The sequence below is a fragment of the Limulus polyphemus genome, unplaced genomic scaffold, assembly GCF_000517525.1.
Source record: "Limulus polyphemus unplaced genomic scaffold, Limulus_polyphemus-2.1.2 Scaffold1, whole genome shotgun sequence".
NCBI lineage: Eukaryota > Metazoa > Arthropoda > Merostomata > Xiphosura > Limulidae > Limulus > Limulus polyphemus.
Window position 1 is genome coordinate 243,790 of NW_013665611.1, and position 20,481 is coordinate 264,270.

Here is a 20,481-nt window from a genome sequence, read left to right on the forward strand (position 1 = left end):
AAGCAGTCAGATGAAAGTATACGGTAAATTTCTGAAATACATGTGTTGATAAATTGGGTATTTAACTAAAGTTAGCATGTAACGAGTGAAATTTCCAATGTTCTGAATATCTCTTAATCACAATAGAAATAAAAGTTAATTTCTGTTACTAACAGGCATTATAAAAAAATATTAACATCTTAAAATCTTCTCCAAAAATTTCAATACAATATTCTAATTTCCATAGTTAAAGACATTCATGGTTTAAATCGCATAACAATAAAACATGGAAGTAGCATCGCTAGGAATTTAGAAATTGAAGGATTTGGCAATTACAGTAATATCATGCCAGAGTACTTCTTTCAGTATTAAAAAAATTTTTTATCTGGACATCTCAAATTTTTAATTTAATCTCACGATACAATCAAAGTGGCAATTTTCAAATCAAAGCCACATTTTAAATTACTAAACTAATTTTGTCTTTCATTTATAACATACCAATCTACAACTCAAAAGAAATACTCTGACTCATGTTCAAATGAATATTTTATTTCAGTGCAATATTATGAAAAAAAAAGAAAGAAAAGTGTACCAACAGTAAAATCAAAATGTAGTACTCATCATCATCATTGATTTTCCAGTTATTAAAAAAAAAACCAACGAAAAACAACATTCATAAATATATATAAGCATTAGCATAAATTACACAAAAACAAAGGACACAGAAGCTTTAATCACTTAACTTTATTAAGCACTGAAAATGTGATGATTTATTGATCACAAGGGTACAAAACAATAACAAATGTTACACAGCTAAAAACATACTGCTTAAAAGCTCTTTTGGAGCCTCTATCATTAAACAACATATTTCTCTGGTGTAGCAGTGGTAAAACTAAGGACTAAACCTTACCATACAAGAAGATTAACAGGGCCAGGCAGCTGTAATCATAAAAGGTATTATTCCAAGTACTGAAAGGCTAGTTTTTAAGGTTTGTCAAAAAAATAATAATAATTACAGCATCAAATGAAGATTATAAATTAATACATGGTAACACCGAACTTTTAATAGTACTAATAATATTAAAAAAAAAAAGAAGAAAAAAGTGGAATTCCTTTTTAAGCCTGAAAATGGTTTCAGAGTGTCTGTACTTTCACTTCCTTGTAAAAGCTGCATTGGCCCTTCCCTCTTCTAGTTATGCCTCAGAGGTCATACTGAAAAACTTGTGATTAAACAAAACATACAGAACTAAGATGGAACTGATTTACTCAATTAATGTAAAATAGCCATTGTCACTTCTGAGGAATGTGAGTGTGCACCATGACTGTAAAATCTGAAAGACAATACAATTCACATACATCCAATATTCATAACTTTAAATGTCTATACAGTTGTTCTGTCTCTCATAGGGAACCTTAAGAGAAAGTGGAAAAGTTTAGACATAACCTAACTGCTGGAAGTCTTACAGTTATTATAATAATCAAATGTACTTATTTAAAACACGCCATGATAATGTATTTTTTTTCTGTGTGTGTGTATGTGTTTGTTAAATTTTTTGCATGGCCATCCACATAATGTTACCTGGATTCAAATACTGACACAATACACTATCAGCAAAACAAGAATAAATCAGGAAACCCTTCAAACGGAGTCACCAGCATCACCAAATTTCAAGCAAGACAGACCAGCAATGAACTCGTTTTCTGTAAAAAATACAACAGGAAATTTCACTCAGTGTTCTCTAAACTGCCCCTCACTGCTTCTGGAAGAAAAAAAATCTATATAAAACACACAATTAGATCAGCTTGTTCCCAAACATTCTCAACACTAATACTTACCTTTACCTACCTTACTTGACCAAGACGAAGGTCAGCAAAACCTACATGACTGAATGAGGCAGCTCGGTCTATGCTTAAAGGACCCATTAGTCTCCTAGCTTTTGAAACAAGGTACAATACAACCAAACTAAAGTATTAAACACCTTTTAGTAAGTAAGACAAAACACAATGCAACTTACAATTTTGATGGGATCAAAAATGTTCCTGTTATATTTTCTGTCTCCCCACAGTAACTTAATCTGTGGCATGTTGTTAAAGTTCAGTAAAATAATAATGCTGTTTGTTACAAAACTTGGAAGTTAGGCCATGGCATTAGACAGGGATGAGCCTTGCCAAGATGTACTCAGATGCAGTATTGACTGGTCAACAGTTATACTATCCCAAGTTGTAGGCCTGTCAAACTCACGGTTTATCCCAATGTAAATTATGTTACTTAAGCTGAATGAAACTGAAAGTACGCACTTTCATAGCCGCTCTTAATGTCCGAAAGATGTGAAACTTTTAACAAGGTTTGACTAAAATGTATTTAGAGAGGGAGAAAAAGAGGGGTGGCGAGAAAGGTTGTAATAGGTGTTAGTTTCTTCACTGTAAAAGTTACTTTTCAATGTGTAGAAGATTTGTCTTTCAATCTCAAAAGAACTCAATTCAATTGATGATACTAGAAAGTTTTCCTGGTAAATGGTCTCAGTTTTAAATAGAAATACAGCTCATACCAAGACTTGTAGTCATAACGTCTTCACAATGGGAAAGTCGGCACATCACATGTGATGTCTGGTTATAAATTGTGGTTCTCATCTTACCTCAGGTTAAATTAACATTATTTTATAAGACATTTAAAAACGCTTAAAATGCTACCACACATATATGCGAGTACATGTTCATCTACAAACGTACCTCAGATGATCACAATCACTGCCCATAGCCTGGAAAACTGTACCCAGCATACGGATTTTGTTGAGGGTAAGCCTGCTGTTGTGGTGGGGGTTGTTGTTGTTGTTGCTGCTGCTGTTGTTGTTGTGGATATGCTGCAGGATTCCACTGACCCGAAGGAGCAGGTACCGCGTACTGTTGTCCCTGTGGAGCTGGCTGTCCAGGCTGAGGTGCTGCAGGCGGTTGTTGTCCCTGAGGAGCAGGAGTCTGAGCTGGGGTAGCAGATGGGACTGGAGCAGCTTGTGGCTGTTGTGTATATTGTTGTCCAGTCTAAATAATTTTATTTAGAGAAAGACTTATTAGTAACTATATGGATTTTCAGCTCAAATAAGAAAGGGAAAGAAAACAACAATAAATGCCAGTCATACTTAATTTTTTATCTGTCTAAAACCCTAGGTATGGTCATTTCTTCATAAGACTTAATTTCCAGAATACTGTTGTATACGATAAATAACTAGTATGTATATTATAAAATGTACAAATGAAGACTATATTAGATGTTTTTAAAAATACAAAACCCAAGCACTTTCAAAAGGTGGACTTTTTTTTTCAGGGGCAAACTGGGATGTTTTAAATATATAACAACCATAGATGAAAACATTTTCCTTTGATTCTTAAACTATCAGCATGGACTCATTCCCTTGAAATAGTTTTCATACTATAACTTTTAAATTAGTATATCAACAATATTTGGCAGATTATTAGTAAACATTACAATGCTTTCATACACAAAATATCAATTTTTTTATTATTAAGTCTTAAGGTTTGTTAACCAATGTTTTTCTCGTACCCTTTTCTTTTCACATTTTGCCTTTTCAACAGGCAAAGAAATTTTGATTTTAAGATTAAAAATACTTTTATGCATCAGAAAGTTTTAAAATTTTAAATGTGAAATCTTTATAACGTCCAGATAATTATCAAATGTTTCTTAAGAAAAAAAATTGATATTTTATTTGTTATTTTCATTAACGAATCTCTGTACGAGTTTGGTAGATTTGACCAATCTTATAACCACCATAAAAAAATTAGGAAATAAATATAAATGCCTTTTTCATTCTAAAATGACAAATTATAACATGAAAACAAATGTTTAGACTAAATAGCTTAAATCTCATAACATTATACATTTATATATATTTTATTATATTCACCTTTCAGTCGTGCCTAGCTAATAATACAGAAGTTACACTGATGCGGCACATGTTACCATATCCAATAACATAAAACTGACATTTAGTCTTTACAAAGTGACCTGTCTTGGCTGTGTTTTAGTAGACTAGTATTTTGTAAAATACAGTCACATTTCAATTATTATACATTATATATGTATATACATTATTATTATTTACAAATAAGTTCTTAAACTTATTTTTCTTAATTTATTTACTGTTCTATGTTTTAAGAAGAGATAATTGTTTGCTTTACTTCCAAAGGTCGTAACTTACTCGGTTGCTGCTTGACGTAGGTTGCTAAGCCTTATAAAATTTTGCACGTGGAGGATATGAAGATACTGGTCCAAGAAGTAGAAGTGTGAAAATTAAAAATTTACTAGGTTATACAAGATCACTTAAATGAAAAAAAAGTTATCATCATCACTCCTCAAGGAATATATTAAAACTTTTGTTTACTCTGCTATCTTATCCAGTGATTTACTTCTTGTCATGCTTGTGAGACATGGTTCAAAGATCAATTAAACAATTAAATTAATTGAAAGCAGTTGTGAAAAATTAAGAGAATCCTAAAGCTCTTAAGATAAATAATTGTGATTGTATGTAATAATATCCAGTCATTCTAATGAAATAAAGAAAAAAAAAGATATTTTTAATTTTTTTCATATTTTGCTATAGATAATTTCACTACAGTTAATATTAGGGTAAAAAAAATAAAGAGATAACGTTCAAAGTTTCATAAAATGACCTATGATACTCATTCAAATTAAATAGTAAAACTGTAAAAAGAAAAGAAGTATGAAAATCACTTTTCATTCAGGCCGACTCAGTAAAGGTTTTGTAAATTCATAAGCAAATCTTAAGTAAAAATAATTTCTTAAAAAATCTGATTTTGTTTTATGTACAATAAACTTGTAATGTTTACTACAGCTTGCCAAACTTAGTATATTTAGAATTATATTTCATTGCTATAAGGTTGGCCAAAACCACCAAGCCCACATATAAAGTTATGTAAAGCAATTTAAATAACAAAATATTGATGGATGTTACATCATTATCTTACCATCAATTTTTCTCCCCTGCACAACATTTCATATTTTTCTCTCTCAGGAACCTCACTCACTGGTTGTTTGTTTTCTGCATATGTAGCTTCTACTGGCACATCTCCATCATCTCCCCTTTTTTTCTTCTCCTCTGTTGTATAGAGTGCATTCTCAAAGTAGACTTTGTTACTTCTGGCACGAGGGTGATCAGGGTCTAAAATACAATAGACATACTGTTGCATTTACAATGGTTTGAAGCATTTTTCTGAGGACTGGGATGCAATTACCATTATTTGTGAATATAATGATCTTAGAATATTTTATGTTTGCATTCAATTCTTGGATTCTTGAAACTAAGAATAAATGCTTGATCTAAAAATATAAATTTCAAGCCAGTAGTGTAGACGAATTTATAATAAACACTATTTCTCATTGAAAATATAAATATGTACATAATTTTTTTTTTTTAGTATAGAAAACATATGCTCCTTAAAAAAAAACTTTTGTTTCCTAGAAAAAGGGTTTTGATACCAGTGGTGGGCAGAGTCTAGATAGTCCATTGTGTAGCTCTGTGCTTAACTGCAAACATGCAACCAAATATCTATAGCTATAGCTGAAAAAAATGTGTAGAAAATTATTAACTGTAGGAGAAAAATATGTAAATGATAATAATAAATAGTTTGATAACTAAAAGGAATAATCATTGTAAGTCTGCAGACATACCACTGTGTCACTGGGGGGCTTATCAATAGCATGTCTTAAAAAAAATCTATAATAATTAGAAGATTGAGTGAACTACAAAAACCCAGATCTTTTAAACTATATTCAATGAACCTGTAAAATATCAATAAAATGTATACTTCATTTCAGCGTGGTGTATTGTACTTATTCTATTTAAAACAATTGTATGATTTTTAGCAAGTTTTGTGAGCTGTATGCAATACTTTTTTTCTTTTAAATTTAATAAATGATGAAAATGATACACAATACAAAACAAGATATAATAAGTTTAAAAAAAGCTAAACTCTGATCTACTGCCAAAATAGTACAATTAATCTAAAATGTTAAAAAGGATAAACTATCTGAAATATTACCTAATTTAAACATCCTTACAATACCCTAATATCTCAAAATATTAAATACACAGTAAATTTAGATAATATTTTGCTATTTGAAACACCAACACATAAATATTGAAAAACAGGCCTATAAACGTTATATTACAAAATGTTCAATGTGAGCTTTCCTTGATTTAATAAACTCACCTATTTCTATTAATTCATTTGTAAGCTTTAGTGCATGCTTTGTATTTCCTTGCTGAAAAAGAAAAAAAAATGTGAGCATGTTACAATGGCTATATAAATGTATCTCATACTCATGAAATACAAAGATGTTTTGTTTCAAGAACCACTAGTCTCATTAAAAAATGCAAGCTCACAGATAGGTAAGTACACTTGCCTTTGATAATATTTATAGCAAAATTAACAGAAATACATAGTATCTTCTTAGCTGAATTTCATTATATCATATTGTGAACTTAAAATCAAACAATCAACATCTGATTTTACCTTTAGACACATCTATGCAACTACTTATACAAAACTGCTTTTTTTGAACCAAAGTCAATTTATTGCTGTATTTTATGCATACAATGTGCACATTACTAGAAAGCTTACAGGCTATACTTTTATATGATACTATAAAAGAAAAAACGTACTTAGCAATGTACATAAATTAAAAATATCATAAAAAAATTAAAGTTCTTAAGGAAGAAATTTTAAAATTAATTGATATACTAACCATATATGTAGAGAAAGATAGATAATCAAGGATTACTGCCTTGTCAATGGTCTTTTCTATTTCATCTTCATTGCGTTCTAAAGCCTCTTGCATCCACAGGACTGTATGGTAGAAATCTCCATTATTGTACGACTGTCGGCCAAGTTCAAAACAATCTCCAGCTACAGGCAGAAAGAAAGATAGTGATTACAGACACTAAAGCTTAAATAATTTACTGCTGTTCAAAGTGACAAAATACAGTCACGTCTAGCTCCACTGAAGACACTACATGTTCATATTGTCTAATCTGAATCAGACTTTGTGATCCAGATTGAAACACTTGAAATATTCATGTTTAAGAATATTCTAATCTTTAAATGTTTCCTTAAGATAATGGATAACTTTAATATTTACAACCCAGTTTAAATGATTTTCAATCCTTTAACCTACCCATTGCCAAATTTGAATTATATCTGAACATTACTTCCACAGATGTAGGAACTTATTGGTTTAGTCAAGCTATAACCCAACTAAAATTTGATTTTTTTATGCTTATCTGTATTTGGATTTATTACAAATATTGCCAAACAACTACCCACCAAACATTCACACTTGAGAATGTAACTCTAGTAATATGGTCGTTTCTGAGTGTCTTGTTTCCTTTACCCAAACGTAAACCTTACTTACTAATATATATATATATATATATATATTATCAAGGTGACATGTGCTTCATTTAATGCATCAGAACCAAAATTACCAGTCAATTCAGAAGAATGTTTTGCTCCCCGAATGTACCCTTTAGCCAAATTTGAAGTGTCCAGCTTATATGTGTCTTGCAATCTTAGTAAGGCTACTGCAGCTCCATTCAAGTCTTCATTATCAGGAAACTTCAGATCTTCTCTTTTTCTTGTAATATTTTCAATTAAATCTGAAAAATGGCTCAATTTTATGATTTGTTTAAAAACAAACAGATGTGAAGGATGATTTAGTAAACTATCACTGTGAATATCAGTGACAGATTTGATTAACTTGTGTGGTTTAATATAATATTCACTGGCAGGATTTTGTTTTTGTTAAAGAGAGCAACAAGTTTCAGTAAAAAAGACAACAAACAAGTTTACATGGATTATAAAATGAAAGTACAAGGTTTCAATGGTTTATTTATATTATTATAAACAGTGAGTAAATTTAAAAACATCAGATAGAGCTCTAACATTCTTCCCCAAATGATACTTACTTTTACCTTCACCTCCAAGCATCAAAGATTCTGCATTTTTCCAGTCTGAAGAAAGTCTCTTGACCAACAAATATGCATTTACTGGATTAGCAAGGAATGAATCGACATCTTGACTAGCAAGTTGGTACATCTGCCCATAATCTTCTCTTAACCTGGATAAAGAAACAGCATGATCAAGAAGTTAGTACACCTGTCCATTTTTTTTATCTGCATTAAGTGAGAGTATATGGCTGAACAGTGAACGCCTATGTTTATAGCTTTCTGTTTTGATCTGCATTAACAGGTGTATCTTAGAAATTGATAAAATTATCTGTCTTCTTTTCTTAACCTGCACACCTAGAAAGTGGACTTAAAGACTTTGTGCACCTTTTCATATCTGTCTTTGCATGAAGCAACAGTACAATATAGTAAGGTGTCAACCAGGTTTTAGTATTTTCAAGAGATTAATATGATTATAAAATGTGCAACCAAACATATGTCAATAATAAACAAGGAGTCACATGCTGTACTTATTTTTCACGCAGTGTCATAGGTCTCTTCAAATAGTAGGAAAATTTGTGCAGTTTCTGCAAACTAAAGGATCTTTATAAACAATTTATTTTGATTAAATGGTAGCGACATTCATGCTATAAGTAATGGAAAAATTTTACTCGGTGTATTTCTAAATAAAATTAATATATATGCATTAATATATCTTACTTTACATAACTTAGCTTATGCATTAAAGTATTTGTAAGTTTTTTGTTTTTTTTTTACAATTAAATAAAAAAATATGTTTGGAAATGGGAATTTTTTAATTTAATGATGTAAATGTGCTGGTAAATGGACAAGTAAGGAAGCCTATATTTAATGCTGGAATAATAAATATCTTCATGTGATATATATGCACCTGTCTGTATGTTACCTACATATCCCTTAAATTTGTATATATTGAATCAACACACCCGACTTCTTTTTGGTAGGTGTTATATATTAAATGCATCCTATCCTACATCCAATCTTGCATAAGCTACCTATAGCATTACTCTCATTTCTAACCTTTAAGTGTTTATAAAATTGCATCGAAGAATGTACTGGTACTTCATTAGAAAATCTTTAAAACCAAACTACATATGCAATATCATGAAAAAAAAAGAAAATAAATGTTTACAGTAATATTTATCAAGAGTCACAATACACCTGTGTATTTCACACAAGTAAATAAAGATATATACATGGTTGGAAAGTGTGTTTATATTTAACATACACAAATATTTTATTTTGCTCTACTTAAATGAATATGCCTAGTGTTTACTATACCAAACTAAGCTTACCTGATGTCTTGTCATTGAAAGCAACAGATATTTTTTCTAACTGATATAATATGAAACAAAAACATTTTCAAGAAGGATTGTTTGTTTTGAATTTTGTGCAAAGCTACACGAGGGCTATCTATGCTAGCCATCCCTAATTTAGCAGTATAAAACTAAAGGGAAGGCAGCTAGTCATCAACACTCACTACCAACACTTGGGCTGCTCTTTTGTTAATGAATAGTGGGATTGATCACCACATTATAATGTCCTCATGGTTGAAAGGGTGATCATGTTTGGTGGGACAGGGATCTGAACCCACGACCGGCAGATTGTGAGTTGATGCCCTAACCACCTGGCCATGCTAGGTCTTCAGGAAGGAAAAGAATGACTAAAGAAACAATAAAAAAAATTCCCACTCTTCTAAACTCCCCATTACATTCTTATGTTCAATCCTACAGAAGCTCTGTCTAGTCTCTTTTTGCATTAAATCATAAATTACTGTTCAAATTACTTTATTTATTCTACATTGATGTAAATACTTAATAATATATTCAATTGAATAATGTTTAAATGTTGCCTATAGCTATTTTCAAAGCAGTGCTTAATTTGTAATTGTTCAGACCACATAATTGGACATCATAAAAGGGTGGGAATGAAGCTCATATTAATAAAATTACGAACATAGGAATAAAACAATGTGAGAAACAAAGTAATAGTAATTATACTCTCAAGGGATGACAGTTTCTTAAAAATTTAAACCTATAATTTGGAATGGGCAAAAAAAATCTTAGCAACAAGTGTTTTTCTTACAGGCAAAACTTTTGAGAGCTGTGCAGAAATGAAAGTTGGAGCATTTTCATATCATTTTTCTTTGCAAATTTCACTAAATAAATGGAAAATTATAAAATAGCAATTCTAAGATATTTTAAATCAAAAATTCATAACATCATATGATACCATACATGTTCTAAAATGCTATACATTTGCAATTTTTAAATGCAAGTGCAACCCCTGTTTATAGATTATATATAAAGAACCACAATTGAAATCAAATATTCCCTCCATATAGCTAAACAGTGAATCTGCAAATTCTTTGTTTATTCTTAAAATCCATCTGAAGACTCAGTAAGCAAAAAGCACAAACTTTTCTTCACCCAATGTTAAAAACTCACTTTTTAATAAACAACGACTTATTGTAGACAGTTCTAAAAATGAGACTATTCCCAGTCTCAAAAATACAATAAAAATACAAAATAACTTGCTGTACAGGATAAAAGAAAAATCCCCTATGAGAATGGATGGTGAGTTATTTAGTGTTTTATTGTATATTTTTGTGACTGGAAACAGTCTCATTTTTAGAACTGTGTACAATAAATCATTGTTTATTAAAAAGTGAGTTTTTAACATTGAGGATTTACACAAGTGCCTATGAATCAGTGAATTTTTCTTCACCCACTTCTTCTCATATTTACATGAATATAGCTTCAACTACCTTTCTTGACACCAACAATATTGTACATTGAAACATTATTATTTTGTATCTATGTGTATTTAAAACTATTAGTATATGTAAATGATATTACGCTGAGAGCATAGAAAGTTTTAACATTTCTCCATAGCCTGTGTAAATGCTTGTAATATTCCATAACTTTCTCCTCCCCAATTAATAAATCTGGAGTTTCTAAATTTCATTTAAACAATACCACAGAGTAGGGTCAGTAAACATTCCTAATATATATATGCTTGTATGTTACTAAATAGCATACAAGCCTAATTGTATTGGTTTCCATGTTTTATAAAATTGTTATTACTGTTTTAAAATGCATGCATTTCTTTGAAATCAATTTCAAAGTAATCTTTTAGAAATTGTATAATATACCGAGCACTGTTTGAAGTGAAATACATGATTTATTTCTTAAGTTATAAATTAATTCATAAAACAAATCATTATCTGCAATAGTTTGGCAACAAAGCTTACACTATAAAACTTGAATATTGAAACCAACATAAAATTCCTATCAATTCAAAAACATGCTTTTGAAAACCAGCAACAATGACATTAAACTGATCTGTAATAATAAAATGTTATTACAATGCAACATAGTTTTATATTATGTATTTATCAAATTATCATTTTTACTCATACCTATGTGGTGACTATAGTATACGTAACTGTCTCTATGAATACCAAATCAAATAAAAGAACTCAAAATTCAGTGACGATTATGTGTCTCTTAATAAAATTTGTTGATGTCCATCTGTTGATAAATAGGAGTCTTAAAGAATTCAGATCTACATTAGACACTTTAAAGTATACCACCCTGCACCACATGTCTGTAATTCAGAATAAACAGAAGTAATGATGATAACAGCAGATGTTATGTTGACAACTTGGAGAGAAGTGGCAAGGAAAGGAGGGGTGTAATGATCTGAAACACACACTGGTTTTAAACCCAAACACTGAACACAGTGCATGTTACCATAATGACCTGTGCATTTTTTCAGCACTTTACTTGAAATATACATGTATATCAACTGTATCTCTTTAGCCTTTTGTACTACTAACCTAACGTAAATGTGTCATGATCTTAAAAGAAATACCATTAAAACATAAATCTGAATTTTCAGTCTATTTTTTCATAAATTCTCAGTTTGATAAATTTTAACTTTTACTCATAAAGATGAAAGCCCAAAAACAACTATTTTACTCTTATAAAGTTAAAAGTTTTCCATAAAGAAACTGAAAAAATACCCATGCACCATGGAGCACTGATTCATAATAAATTTTTTTTAGATGTTTTTAACTAGTCAACAAAATACTTTTCTCCATTACACAGTAAAAAGTGTAGTGTTAGAATAATAAAAAATGATAAAGAAAAAACAGATATTATGAGAACATAGACATAGTTTACACTTAAAAATTCAAAGTTCTAGTTTGTTCAGGACTAAAGACGGGTGATTAAATTAATTACCTACGAGTATCGATTATATTGATTAGTGTCAAGTAAAATAAAAATTACTATTAAATTCATTAATGTCATGGAAGTAATGAACTAGTTGAAATTGGTGTTTCCAATTAATACTGTTCCTCCTATATCCAAGTAATCAAAATATTGCCATGATGATTTATCATTATTATTTTTTATTAACTCAAGGTTGTTCAGCTTAAACAAGCCTCACACAAATAATGAGCTAATTGAAATTAGTGCTTATGATTATTCCACACTCAGGTGAGAATAATCAATTAATTTAATGTAACCAATTAATGATTAATCAAATTAGCAAATTCCAGCTATATTCAGCACATAAAAAAAACTATTCAGGTGACTACATTAAGATAACTTTAGAAACTACCTTTTTCTTTAATAAAATCATGTGAAAATTTTATATTCACTATTTTAATTTCTAGGATATAAAGATAAGTATTATTTTTAGTATTTTTTGGAAGTTCCACTTTTAGCAGTTTTAAAGACCTAACCAGAAAAGTACAAACTTTCAGTTCATATACACGTGCAGAGCATACACCAAACAAAAAAACTACATATATGAAATCACTGTACACCCAAATTTAAGTCTGGAAAGCACCAATATTTGTTAATACAAAAGGTTCAGGCCTATGTATATGACCATAGTTTAAAACAATTCTAACAGTTTCTTCACTACTAGTAAGAGTGAATAATAGCAATCTGTATCTAAAGTGCCCCACCAATATACATCATACTTCAATATTCTACAAGTTAATGGCATGTCAAGATATCTAAAATGTTTTGATAGACAAGCAATCAACCTAAAATGAAAATACTTCTGAAAATAAAAACCTAAACATTATATACAGATGTCAATGAACTGAGCTGATAAATATCTAAGTGTAGTGTCATCAAACTCTAGACACACAGGCTGAAAAAATAAACAGATGTACATGTGCAATACATATGTACATGGTAAAGGATGAGACAAAGTTTCATAGCCTAGTGAATAATTAAATATTTTCATTCATTAGTTATATACTAAACAGTACTTCTAATTCAATGATACCAGAAATCCTCTTAAAACAAATATGTATAAAATACCACTTTATAAGTGTTTATTTTCATCATAACCTACTGAAAACATTCAATGTAAACACAATAAAAATGTATCAAAAAATATCACTGACAACTGAAGTTCACACTAGCCCTAAAAGTCATTGAAACTACACATGTATCAATATACAAAAATATGAAAGATCTTTTCCAAGGTACTAAAAACTTGATCTGTTTAAAAATTACCTACACACTGGCAGAGCCAAACTCTGCTTTGAACCACTCCTAAATAATCACATTTAAATTAAAAACTGGTAGAACTTTAAGATATCTGTCAAAATATGGCTAATATAAAAATAGTTGTAAAAGTAAAACATTACCTTAAAGTGTTAAGTTTCTACACTTTTATTAATAAACTGTACAAAAATGTAATACATATCTGTCACATTAAAGTCATTCACTATGTTATTTTTTGTAAAAAAAAAGTATAATTTCTGAAAATAAAGTCATGCAGTATATTTCAATGTTCACTGTAATGAAATGTATATATAACTTACTTAATAAAATGACAAATTTTTAGTTGAAATATAAAGTTTTTCTGCTGGTTTGCAAGTAGGATATGTATTTAAAACATCTCTATAAAAACTCTAAAGAATTTAAGTATGAACACTGAAAATATGACTCATAACATGAATATTTCTTTGACTGACTGACTGACATAAATGCTAAAGGCATCATTAACAACACTTCAGTTTTAGTCTGACGATTGAAAAGCAAGGTCTTTGGCCATCAATTACAATTCATAAGCATTTGTAGTTGTGTCTAATTTACATGTATACAAGATCAGTCAATATGACAACACAATCTCTATATGTATAACCAAATTTAATTTCATATTTACATTATAAAAAGAAATCATCATGAAACTGTAGGTCTAAGTTAAAAGTAACTGAAGTTTTATTATATGGTAGCTATAGTGATAAAACATCATAAAAAAACTCTGAAAATTGTACATAAAGCTAAATCAAAATAAATTTTCTGCAAGAATACATTTACACTTGGTCTGTTTAAGCCACAACAGATGACATTTTCCTCAGCATTTGATCTCATCACATTGGTTGAGTTACAACAACCAGCTTTGTTTGATGAAAAGGAATTACATGTAAGCATATTCTCAGAAAGGTAAAACCAGCAAGTTAGCAGGTGCAAGTCAAAATATTTTAAACCCTTAATTTTCAATCGTCCAATGAAAAAAAAAAGGTGCATTAATAACATCTCAACTGTATCTCATCAGTTTAAAACATTTCACTCGTAACTGGCCCAATACCCAACTTATAACATTCCACTTTATGACACTTACAAAATTTCAAACCACCTTAACTCAGATATCCAAACATTTTATTCTTTTTGCTTCATTGTACCATAGGGCCTACAGCATAATATCTGTTTGCATGAATGCACTGTGCCATATAATTTATGATGTATACTATTTTGTCCCCATATCCCCACACAGATATATCTGCCTTGGTTATGCATATAATTTGTTCCAGGGAAATACCCAAGTTTTATAGATCAGTGCTTCTCAACCTGGGTTCTGCAGAACCCTCGGGTTCCTCGAAAGACATCCAGGGGTTCCGCAGAATGCAAGAGTTCTGCATTTTCTAATATATATAAATACATACTAGACATATAATTGCAACCCATCTACATCATACTTATTCATTAGTATAGCAGATTTCATAATGACACTACATAGCAACAAGTCCCTGCATTGTTTCAAATTGGTGGGCGAGACTTGGTATAAACAGTTGCTTGAGTCATTATTTGAGAGAGCACACTTCTCGTTATGTGTGCACGTGTTGCCCGAGTAATTACCTCAAGAATTTTTTCATGCTTTGCATGTATGTGTATATAGCTGCATTCAACATATGTACTCTGACTGGAATTATTGATACAGTATTACAGTAATATTTTTTTAGAATGATCGTTGTGAAGAGTTCTGTGACACAAATTTGATGCCGGAATAATTCTGTGGATTTAAAAAGGTTGAGAACCACTGGTGTAGATCACGACTTTGTCATGTGATTACCACACATATTCCGAAGGATAAAATGCTTTCACAGAAGTTGTGGAATAAATTCTGAGGCTTCTCTAACATTCATTGCTTTACCTCTACAGCTGTATATTGCTATACAGCCATAATAAACTTGCAAAATAAAACAGTGAAAGCAGTGAATGTCAGAGAAGCCCCAGAATTTTCCCAAATAAGTTCAGAATACCAGATGTCTGTGACGTGTGCACTGCACGTGTGTGTCTATATACATTTATATATCCAGATGAATAAATTATATAACTGAAAGCAGCAAGATGGAAAAAAAATGTTGCACAAGCAATTACTAAGCACTACTAAAAGATGAATCACATCACAAAAAAAAAAAAAGAGTTCCACTATGAAATCATTCAGTAATTCCAAAACTATGTAGCAAAAACTGCAACATTATAACAAAATCACCACTAAAAAGTTTCTGCACATGAAATAAAACCCACTGTTACAGTGAAATGGTTAACTTCTAGAATTTAATCATAAAATCGTCATTTCCCACTTGCTTTCTTTGCTACACCAACTAACCCTCGGAATATAGGTAGGTAAGAAAGTGCACATGTAAGAGTTACTTTCAAAATTTAATTAAACTACTATATTATCAATGTATGTCAATAAACTTGTCATCAAAACAGTTAATAAAACAATCTTTAACATAAGTTTCAATTTCTTAATTTCAAAAGGAAATATTTAAATAAATTCTCAATCATCATTTTTCTGTATCATGTGACAATTATTTCTTTGCTCCGAACTGCCCAATTTAAATAATCTTTTCATCCCTATTTAAGTTTCTGATATTTAATGCAAATTGCAAACTTGTATTATAGATATTGCTAATACATAAGCTAATTTTGTAATCTCCAGTTACTTTGCTTGACTTAAAAACCAGAAAGTCCAACCCATATTCGCACACTCCTAATACATACTGTCTTTCAAAAAATGTCAGTAATTTGCTATGACATTTATTATTGCATTATTTACAGCCAATATAGAGAGACAATCCTAATCTATTGATTTATGTATGATGCTATCTCATTCTCATAATAGTTTTTGAATTATTCAGCTTACAGATTCAAAGTTGCCATCACACAGGTCAGCTCGACCACTTAAGGGAATTGCCTTAATGCATTTAGAACTTCATTGTAAAGCCAGTTAAATTATAATAATTAGAGAGCATTGTGTGCTTTGAGCATATTATTATCTTGCATTCTAAACTGAATATTTGAAATAAACAACATTTTAGCAAAATTTCAACAACAACCCTGGCAAAAAGTAGGGTTAACGTTTATTGACACTTCGATTCTTCAACTGCAAAAGGTAAGTATAAGACCCAAACATAAGTACTAATTTAAGTATATTTTTGATGTATTGTTATAAAGGTAACTAAAATGTAAAAGCTAGAAATTTATTTGACGAGATAAAAAATATAATTTTAAGAAGATTGAATAAAGAATAATAGATAATTTTTACATGGGTTATGCATGCGAGAAGCTCATGTTTTATGTAATTCAATACCATAATTTAACCCATGTAATTGCTAGATGATCTCTAGCTTGTTATGCAGACTTAATGTTTAGACATGATTCAAAGAACAATAAAACAGATGTAAAGGCTGTTTAGAATAAATTACTAATTTTTCTTTTTACAATCTGCAGTCATTCTAGAAGAAAAAATGGTAATTTAGATTTATTTTATTTTTTTATGGTGGTTACAAAAGGAACAAGCCTCCATAGTGTTTGTGTAGAGAAAATAACAAATCAAATTTACCTGAAAATGAATTTACGACAGATACTCACTTCTTCAAACAGATTAGCTATCTTCTTCAGCATATCAACCAAAAAGATTTGCATGCCACTAACCTTGAGGTAACTCCCACTAAATTTCATGTGTATTGCACCAATGCATAATGACATTATCATGTGACAAAAGCTCTCTACCAATAAGAGGGTGACATACTTCCATGTGCACTAACTCTACCTATGCATTTGCACTTGAGAATCTTCATTCTTTGACGAGGCAAGTGAGAAAATGTGTACCAGAAGTGGAGAGGATGGGTGGAAATGTGTGAAAAGATATCTTTCAGAAATACATTTTCAGGTAAGGAAAATGTTAACTTCTGACATAATAACTTACCTTCACACATAGATTAGCTAGAATTTCAGATTGATATGGTGGAAAGAATGATGCAAAATGCACCTAGATGAGACCCTTGAGAAAGCGTCGGAACGATGCCCATAGGATGTGACACCTGATGGCAGGGGCTCTATAGGAATAAGGGCACACCTATGGGAGACCACATTTCTTCTTGACCAGGGTATATTCTTTGTCCACATAGAAAAAAGAGAAGCTTAAAAGCCAAATTTATGTTGCAAGGGTGGGTGGAATTGGTACCTGGTCGTTCAAGTACTTGTACACAAGTTATTGGATAACAAATATGTGTAGTGTAGTTGCGGTTGTTTAGACCATACCTTGTTTGCTTACCTCAACTCTATCCTCAGACTCAACAGGTAAAAACCAGTTGTGGAGGAAGGCACTTGTGATAAGCATCTGTGCTTACGTCAACTCTGCCATCAGACCCTATGGGAGCAACTCCAGCTGTGGGAGAAGGGTAGTTTATTGTATATAGTATGAACAGTTAGATACCTCAATTTGACTGTCAGACTCTGCTGGCCAATGCCAGCTGCAGAAGGGTATGTGAGAGATACATCACAGGTATGTGCGTGTGTATGTGGATGTATGTGGAATGCTCACCTAAACTCTACTGTCAGACTTTACATGACTTACACCAGCTGTGGAATGAAGGCATGTTTGTTATGTAGTAAGTTATGTAGTGATACTGAGTGCGATCATCTCAACTACTGAACAGACATTGGCTGCAGGAGGAGGACATGCGATATAAAAATATTTATTGGTTTTGTATAGCAAGTGTTCACCTCTAGTCAACTGAACAAATTTTATGGGATAAACTATTATGCAGCATCAGTCCATATGTAGTGTGTCCACACCTCAACTGTACTAAATAGGTTCTGGTTGCAAGAAGAAGGGCATAGTCATTTATTGTGTGCACACTTCACCTTTACCAAACAGGTTTAGGCTGCAGAAGGAGGGCACATGAGACATGGGTGATGTATCTCAGTTACACATGGGGTGATGTGTACTACATTAACAGTGTCAAAACTGACCCACTTCTTACTGCATTGGCACCCCTTGTTCTAGCCCCAGGGATTAGGTCACAAATGGTGATTATTCTCCATGTTCCACCACTTCAGAGGCTAGCAACTGGTATGTGACAAGGATCTTCCAAATTCTGCTTGAAGGAGGAGGAGAATTTGCATTTGGGAGGCCTAGAAAAGATGCTCAGATTCCCATTGGTTCTTCAGTCTGGAAAGGTCTTTTACTGAAGACAGTGAAATGGGTGATCACAAAACCCAACTTTTAAAAGCCAGAAGCAAGAGCAAGCCAGAGAAGTAAGCAGAAACACCTCTCTTGTGCCACCTTTTTCCATGATACTCCTTAGAAGAAGTACAGTCTGGATTGGACAATAAGTTGAATATATATATACACACACACACCATGAGGATATCTCAAGTGGTCTTGCAGAACACTCATCTCACAATGGGCAAATATAGATCCAAGGCAGATGGTACAAGTACTTTCTCTTATCCTGGGTTGTTACAGATTTTGGGTAAGTTTACCCTGGGAGGCAACACCAGCTACCTAGTGGGATCTTATGTAATGAAAGAGAAATAGTACATATTCTTCTCAAAGAGAGTGGAGTGATTGCAGAACATCAACCTGTGGATGATGAAAAAATCAGAAGATAAAACAGCCAGAAGGAGATGAATGCACAGAGAGTCCACATGCCTGCCTGGAGAAGCTTGTCAAAGGACTGTTGAAGAAGAGATGTAAGAGAATGAAGAAGGTGATGAAATAAATGTGATAAAAAGGGAAATAGTCTGCAAGCATCCACTTCCTGAGAAGAACATGTCAATGGAGGAGTCAACTGACCAATCTCATATGGGAAGAAGGAAAGAGGTCAATGGAAAAAGAGGGTCCCAGGATGAGGACATATGAAGACATGGACCCCTAAAAGGAGAGGTCTGTGATAAGACCAACAGGACATAGGAGTCCAGCTGGGTGCAAATAGTACAATAGGTGAGAAACAGAAAGACGGGAGATAATATAGAAGTATGATGTAATTCCCGAATGGAAGAGAAAAAGATAAGCGCAGTGGTCTTGGGTGCGAGAAACATCTAAATGAACAACAATAACTATAGGAGAGAAGTAGGAGGAAACAAGTCACGAAAAAAATACTGTACAAAGTTAGGAAGTTAATAGCTCAGAATATGGCATACACAAGATTTTGCAAAATCTCATTAAGGTCTCAATCAGGCAAGGGAGTTGGGCAAGGAACACTGAGGAAGATGAAAGAATGGAACACAACAGAGAGGACAGAGGAAGAAACACTTCTTGGTACCAGAAAATGAGAAAACCTACACAGATAGCCACCTGATAACTAGGAAAGGCTGAGACTGAGAATCTGTTGACAAACAGTTGGGTAAGAAAGGTGGTACACAGAATTATTGCCAGGAGAAAAGGGGTGGGGGAAGGATCTATGGCAAAAGACTTGCCACAAATGTTGATAGACAAATACAGTACAATGCAGACAAGAATGCGATAAAAATAATGCCACATTTGTGGAAAGACCAGCCTGACATGTAACAGCTCAGGCAAATTCCATGTGTGAGGGTGGAAGGAGAACATCCCTATATGAAGAAAGGAAGTGCGAGAGTGAGAATCAAGAGAGAGATCGAGAGGGGGGATAATGAGAAAAAGAAGGGGGAGTCTGAATATCAAGTAGACCAAAGCAAAGGCAGTCAAATAGACACCAGCAGTAGGGCCTATGAAGGGGAGTAGTGTGGCCAAGGAGTAGGTATAGAGAAAGTGGTCAGACCAGGCCTGGCTGAGAAATTGACAGCCAGAGTCTAAAGATGAGGAATAGATGACCGTAAGAGAGGAAGCTCAGAATTGAGAAGAGTGGCAAAATTGTCCAAGATGGACATGTCCAATCAAGGATAAACCCCATGGA

At 32.0% G+C, this 20,481-nt stretch overlaps 1 protein-coding gene and 1 long non-coding RNA gene across 3 annotated transcripts in view; both read right to left on the reverse strand.

Annotated features, from left to right (window-relative positions):
* LOC106464474 (prolyl 4-hydroxylase subunit alpha-1-like) overlaps positions 1 to 20,481 on the reverse strand; it is a 42,240-nt gene that overhangs the window by 12,835 nt on the left and 8,924 nt on the right. For both annotated transcript variants that reach the window (XM_013924652.2, XM_013924797.2), the window contains exons 3-7: positions 7,977 to 8,128; positions 7,497 to 7,667; positions 6,758 to 6,918; positions 6,223 to 6,274; positions 4,978 to 5,171 (exon numbers count right to left, since the gene is read on the reverse strand). In XM_013924652.2, coding sequence (XP_013780106.1) covers positions 4,978 to 5,171; positions 6,223 to 6,274; positions 6,758 to 6,918; positions 7,497 to 7,667; positions 7,977 to 8,128 — 730 coding nt within the window. The remainder of the gene's footprint in view (positions 1 to 4,977; positions 5,172 to 6,222; positions 6,275 to 6,757; positions 6,919 to 7,496; positions 7,668 to 7,976; positions 8,129 to 20,481) is intronic.
* On the reverse strand, positions 704 to 2,911 carry LOC106464714. Its single transcript, XR_001291162.2, has 2 exons — positions 2,710 to 2,911; positions 704 to 1,680 (listed from the first exon to the last, which is right to left on the reverse strand). It is a non-coding gene; the product is annotated as an uncharacterized LOC106464714 (long non-coding RNA).